At 49.1% G+C, this 6803-nt stretch overlaps 1 protein-coding gene across 4 annotated transcripts in view; it reads left to right on the top strand.

Annotated features, from left to right (window-relative positions):
• Tamm41 (TAM41 mitochondrial translocator assembly and maintenance homolog) overlaps positions 1–5992 on the top strand; it is a 33452-nt gene extending 27460 nt beyond the window's left edge. For all 4 annotated transcript variants that reach the window (XM_005365035.2, XM_026788316.1, XM_026788315.1 and 1 more), the window contains exon 8: positions 5408–5992. In XM_005365035.2, the coding sequence (XP_005365092.1) occupies positions 5408–5484 (77 nt within the window). In that variant the 3' untranslated portion in view covers positions 5485–5992. The remainder of the gene's footprint in view (positions 1–5407) is intronic.
• Positions 5993–6803: the final 811 nt, after the last annotated feature.

The raw sequence follows: 6803 nt of genomic DNA, 5'->3' as shown, positions 1-6803 counted from the left end.
TTGTTCTGATCTCTTCTCCTGGCCATTCTCTCAGTGGGGAAACCCAGAATAGTCTCTCATTCCCCATTTGTTTTCTCAGTTCTCTTTTTCCTCAGAGTCCTTTATCCAGATGCTGGGGTTGCTTTTTCTTTTGTCTCCCATGTGTTAGCCTTGTGGTCTTTTCCCTCTGCTCTCTGGGAGTTTTCTCAGCTTTAGTTGTGAGCCTGTAGGGTCTGTCTGTGTGTAGGGGGTATTGGTTGTCACATCCTATACAAGCCCTTTCCCACCGCATTGTAGTCCTGGCCCCTGCTCCTTCGTCTTTTATCCCCAGCACTTTTGTCAAATAAAGTGGCTCTGTTGATCAGTAGGGTGTGGGAACTCTTCCTCCTCCCCCTTTCCAGCACTTGGCATCGTCACTTTATTAGACACCCATGTGTTAAGTGTCTGTCCTGTGCTGGCTGCTCAGCATATGAAAGTGGGCTTTGGCCGTCTTGCCTCCTGAGCTGGAAAGGGAGACAAGGCACTCATGTCAATGGAAATGGGACAGTGGCTCCCAAACCAAGTGATCTTTCACCCTGTACCCGCTCTTTGGATGTGAGACTGCCTGAGCTGGTGTGGCCACACGTCTTAGAGTCCCACAGCCCAGTGCATGCTCATTGGAATATTTGTTCCCAGGATATGGCATTGCCTTCCTGAGTCTGTGGAAAGATCTGGCCGAGTTTCAGCAGCACTAAACACTAAGTCAGCTGCAGAAAAGATCTCCTACAACTCAGTGGGTAGCCTTGTCTTTCTAACTAAGGTAGCCATTTATTCTGTACTCCTGCTAGTGTGTCCTGGCAAAGCTGACATGGAGGTGCTATTGTTTGCTTGGGTGAATCAGGCTCTCGATTTGTGCTGTGCCTGTTGCTGGCTGCTCCTTGCTGTGATCAACCTTGAGTGAGGCCTACAGATTCTTGAGCGGGGACTTCCTGGAAGGAACACTTAATGCTTTTAGTTGTGATAATGGTGTTATTTGGGTTTGCTTTTTTTTTTAATCTTGTTCCTTCAGAAAGACATGCCAAAATATTTGTGGATTAAAATAATATGATGCCTGGGATTTGCTTTATAATAAATGGTGTAAGGTAGTGGATTCTGAACTGTTTCTGAGCTGGTGTGTTATTGAAACCCAGGAAAGATAAGTAGGGTTCTATTAGTGTTCTATATTCTATCAGTATTTGTATATTTTTATTTAAGACAGGGCATCATATAACCCTGGCCAGCCCCAAACTACTACGTAGCTAAGGATGACCTCAAACTCTTGATCCTCGTGTCTCTACCTCTCTTGTACTAAGACATAGCAGGTTTGCACCACCGCACCAGGGCCTCATTCATGTGGGCACGTGTTCTCACTGAGCCACACCCAGACAGTGTATTGCTGTGTAGTACAGGTTGACTCTGCCGCCTTTGGATGCCGGAATTTCTCTCTGTCAGTGTCAGGTTGTATATGAGTGTTGGGGACGGGGATTTTAGGAAAACCAAACTGTTTTCTTTACAGGACTCCTTTGGCCAATGAGAGGCTTCACTGCTCCATGCCTGTACACTGTGGGGTAGAACTAAACTGTCACTTAAGACCTTTTTGACACTTTGGATCCAAACAACAGAGAAACTGAAGGATTTTGTCCCATTCTGTGCCTGATTTTAATAAAAGTAACTTCAGTTGTAGCGATGTCTTACTGAGAGAAGCAGCCTCTGTGAAACTGAATAACAGTGCTGTCATGAGACATACCAAAATAAACCCAAAAACTACTTCTTCTATTTGAATACTGAAGATAGGACAGGAGCTGGGGGGGGGGGGGGGGGGGGGAGAATCAGTGAATCTCCACCCTTCCTCCTGATAACCTCCAACCTGAGCCAGGCCCCAGTCTTTCCGCTCACTCCTCCTGTTTGCCAGCAGAGGGCAGTGCTAGCAGAACCTGCCACTTAGGTTCCTGCTTCCCCAGACAATGACTTGTTCCACCTTCTTTCCAAGGAGCCTACACTGCACTGGAGGAGTTAATAGGCTGCAGAAACTGTAGAAAATGATGACCCCATAGTTATGTGGGGCCTCTGGTCTCTGTGTATGGCTGTGGCTTATGACATCTGTAACCAGCCCCTTGGGAAGCATGGCTAGTGTGGTGTGCAGCCTGACCCCTCTGTCTTCGTGGCTTCCCTTGGCGATTCTCACCAACAGACACACTTGTAGTTTCAGTACAGAAGTATTGTGTTCCTTCTCTCCAGAAGTTTCTGCTTTAGGAGCTGATCTCATCTCTTAGACTAGCAGAGCAGCAGGGCTCTCATCAAGTTTTGTGGGTCATAGAGAACCGAGGCCAGCAGGGTGCCCCTAAGAAAGCGCTGTGCTCTTGAGGTATCACATCTCTGCTAACAAAAGACCAGCTCGGCCAGGTGTCATTGTCTGAGCTGCAGCAGTGTGAGTAAGCTGGTGTGGGGAAGTCGGTGACCAGCCTGAGAGACAGGCCAGAGCCCCACAAAGGATGGCCCCAAAGCTGCATTCACCATTCAGAACTACTTGAAGACAGAGGGAGCCTCTGGCCGGTGTAAGACTACAGCAGCAGCAGATGCCAGAGACCAGCAGATAGGGTGCCAGCCAGCTAGCCAGCTGAGGGACCTCTGTAGCCAGAACCCGGTCCAGGGCAGCACAGGCAGAGAAGAGAACCCAGGATGGTACTGGGACACATGAGTGGGACGCAAACAGTCAAACTCAACTCAAAAAGTTTCGCCTTGGGAGGCAGTGGGGCCACCCTCTGAGGTGCTGGGGCCTGGGGAGACTGTTTTCTAATTTTCCCCACCTGTCTTTATGGTCAATCAATTAACTCTAGGGACAGATCCCTCTCCCAACTTCAAAAGATTTGGCTGAATTAACAAGACAGGTTTAGTCTTGTCCCTAAAAAAATATCCCAGCATACCTCACTGCCTCTCAGCCCTTTCCTGAAACACTGGGGAGCCGATCGTTATTTTTTTCTTACATCATCTTTCTAATAATGTGTTTATCATTGAATCCTGAACAGCCATCCTCTTCCTCCTTTCTTCCCTTCCAGCAGGGTCTGCATCTGAGGCTGCAGTGAACTCTGTTCTGGCTCTGGACCCTGAGCTGTCGGACCCTGAGATGTGTACTGCCACACCCAGCTGAGTCTGAAGCTCGTCAGATTCTGCTGTAGCTCTGCCTCAGATGCCCTTTCCTGTGTGGCTAGGTCTTCGTTCGGAAACTCACTGCAAGCCTCTGGAGTCTTATTGACTTTCTCCTCAAAAGAGTGGATTTGAATTAGAATTGTAGGTTAGAGTCCTGAACAGCAGAGTCACACCCCTGTCTTAGAGCGTTTTCTGGAGAGTTTGTTGCACTAATGGCCCCTTCTTGTTGATACTTTTTCTTTTTGAATTGAATGTGTGCTCTAAATGGATTTTTTTCCCTCCTTTCGATCTGTCTTTGTTTATTTGACCAGAGTTCCTTGCATGCCGAGCACTAAACACATACCTCGTAGCCCCAGCAGCCCCGAACCCCAGTCCTGCTGGATGTGGGTAATATAAACAACTCCACCCTGGAGCTGCACTCTGCCCTCTCCATAGAGTCTTCATGGGGCTTCCCACTTCCTGAGTCAGGTTCCCGACCTGTTTGTTCCCCGTGCTTTGCAGCCCTTGCTGTCATTTGAAGGACACTTTACCTGTTTCAGTTTTATGAACTTGTTGGTTGAAATTTTTAAAACCTTTGTTGAAGTTAATCTGTGTGTTCTTAACCTTGTGCAAGCCTCAGAGGCTATGTAAACCTGTCAGGATTGAGCGCTTTCAGAGTGGTAAGGCTATGGACAGAGCCCCTGGAAACCTAACTCTGAACCGTCAAGTGGAAGTGCACATAAACAGCGCACAGCAAACTCCCCTGCAGCTCTAAGAAGCTCAGAGTGTCTCGTGGACAGACCCTCTATTGCCTAGGCTAGCATCCTACCGATGAGAAACTGGAGGAAGGCTTAGAAAGGGAGAGTCACCATCACACCCATACTCGTCTAGCTGGGCCCATAACCCGAGCCTCTGTGTTCTTTGTAGCGCAGTTCCCTGCTACAGTCTGACTGAGCCGAAGAAGGAAGTGTGTTCAGTCAAGGGAGGCTCTAAGCAGGGGCTCAGCTGTTTTCAGTATTTACCTGCTCTTCCAACTCTGAGAAGCTAGCTCCTTGCTAAGTTTTCGGAAGGCCTCCAGCCATGACTCAGCAACCTGGGCTGCTGCCCTGAGTCTTGCCTGTATGAAGGCCTGACTTCCGCTCAGTCTTCTGGTTGGTTCCATTGGAATTTGAAGCAGCACCTTATGTAATGATCTTCCAGCCCTAGTGTTCAGGTGGGTGAGGCCGGCCAGAGTCGTTGCTCCAGGGAGAAAATGAAGAGGGGTGGAGGCAGTGAAAAGGCTGTGTTTCTCAACGAGATCACGTCAAGCCAGGAGCACATCCAGATTCATCACTAATGGTTTTGGGAACTCTGCCTTTCTCTGTCACTGCTTGCAGTAGCCACAGGTTCCAAGCAGGCGAGGCAGCTTCCAAGTAACAGGGTCAGGTAGTTTAAAAGATCACTTCCTGGAATGAATTGTGCCCCTTGCCGACATGTTCACCAAGCCCACAGCCAGGAGCGTGCACTTCCAACCACAGCACAGATCACCGTGTACAACTCAAAGATCACACCCTAAAGCACTGAGTGCCTTCACCCATAACACGAGGAAGTCAGATCCATGGTGACGTCCAGGGCTAATAACTAATAATTGGCAGGGCTGGATAACACTAGCATACCATCATTGTATGTTTCCCATCATCCCTAGCGAGCCTCTTCTCTGGGGTCTTGTGGTTGGGATGAAATCAGGGCTGTGCGGGCCAACCCTCCCTCAGCCACTTCAGAAGACTCAGCTGTGTACCTGTTCTGTGTTGCTAGGTACCGGGTACTGCCCTGGTGAAAGGGAACAAGGTCCCTGTCCCGGGGGAGCTGTCAGTCTAGGCAGAGAGACAGGAGAGTCGGCTGCAAACACTGCACAGTGCGATACATGCTGTGCGAGAGATGAGCTCCAGGCACAAGAGCAGCCTAGCATGTGCACTGAGCAGGAACTAGTGAGAGCAGCCTTTGTTCTGGGCGGGCAGGGGGAGTGTGGGGCACTGCAGCAACCAGCTGCTGGCCGGGGTGCAGGTGCTCCTCCCTTCTGTGACCTGTGAAACTCTGGCGGCTGCCGGGACCCCATACCTCAAAGGTTTGCTATCCGAGGAAGTCTAGTTCCGTGAGCTGCATGGGATGCTCTGCTGAAGTTCAGCTCCAGGTCCTCCAGACGCCCAGTCAGCCCGTCACAGCCCCATCCGCTCAGAGTGACACCGCCAGTCACTGTCCACTCAGCAGGACTCGCTTTCTCACCCACGCTTCTTTTCTCTTGCAGGTGTGAAGAAGTCAGTGATTTACAGTTCACGGAAACTCAACAAAATGTGGAGAGGCTGGTTGAGAAAAACACCCTGACTTGCTGCTTATGTGTGTTGTGTAGATTATGAATAAATGGCTCCGTGCTTTTTGATGGAGCTTTGTTTATCACTCTGACTAGCTGCTTGAAATTGAGGAGACCAAGGTTTGCATCATACTTGGTAGGGTTTGGCTTTGTTTTGTATTTTTACTTTTAGACAGTGTCTCACTTTGTAGTCCTGGCTGGCCTCAAACTCGCCAAGATCCACCTGGCTTTCCAGGCTGCAAGTTTGGGTGCCTCCTGAGTGCCAGGATTAAAGGCATGCACCACCATGCCTGGTTCACATGTCAGACACTAACTCAGGTGCAACCCAAGCATGTGAAAGGACTTTGCATCCCAAGAAAATTCTTCTATGTACAGAACTGAAAAGGTGTTTTGTGATCAGGTTGGGGAAGGGGTTCTGACTTTGAGGACACAGAGTCGAAGTCATGAAAAGTGCTACTGTGCTTTTGAACTTGAAGCCTGTAAAGACTATAAACCGCATAAGCTGGCCTCTCTTCCTATTGCTCCGCCCCCCCATCATTGACTTGAAGGTTTGGTTTTTTTGTTAGTTTTGGTTTTGGCTTTTCTTTTTGCTTGCTTGTTAGTTTTACGTGAATGTTTGTACCATGTGTGTGCAGTACCTGCAGAGACCAAAAGAGGGGGTCATGTTCCTGGACTAGGTTATAGAGGTTGGAAACCATGTGGGTGACAGGAACTGAACCTGGGTTCTCTGCTAGAGCAGCTAGGGCTCTTAACCACTGAGCCATCTCCCCAGCCCCTCTTGGTTTTTGCCATCAAGGGCTCACATGTGTCTCAAGAGTTTTCTGGATTAGTTTTTTACATTTGTATTTATTCTCCATGGAAGTGTGTAGCAGAATGACATTTGGGTGTAGAGCCCAAGTTGACATTCTGCCCCGCTATAACAAGACATGTTGGGGCACCAGAAACACAGGACAAACTAATTCACCTGCTTTTCTCTCATCTCTCTGCCCTTTGTCATGTTGGCGTCCTACTAAGGGTGCCCCCACCTGACTAGGAGACTGCTAACATCAACTCAAGGGCCATCCCCATCAGGGAAGACAGACTCTCTGGGAACTCTCTCAGAAAAGCAGACAGACTAGCCAGTTGTGGTGTCAACCTGTTGTTATTCTAGGAGGCTGGAGCAGGGGGTTCAAGGCCGTCCTGAGCTCTGTAGTAAGAACTTGACTCTGTCTAAAAGGCAGAGAGGAGGGCTGGCTTTCCAAGAGCCCTGTAATCCTCTGTTGGTACTGCCATGACTGATCAGCCAAAAGATGGAAGCAGCTTGATGAGTTCACTCCTGAGCTGCTTACCTGAC

This window comes from Microtus ochrogaster, unplaced genomic scaffold (assembly GCF_000317375.1).
Source record: "Microtus ochrogaster isolate Prairie Vole_2 unplaced genomic scaffold, MicOch1.0 UNK1, whole genome shotgun sequence".
In the NCBI taxonomy this organism is placed as follows: Eukaryota; Metazoa; Chordata; class Mammalia; order Rodentia; family Cricetidae; genus Microtus; species Microtus ochrogaster.
Note: the sequence above shows the minus strand (reverse complement) of the source record. Positions and strands in the feature narration are given on the sequence as shown.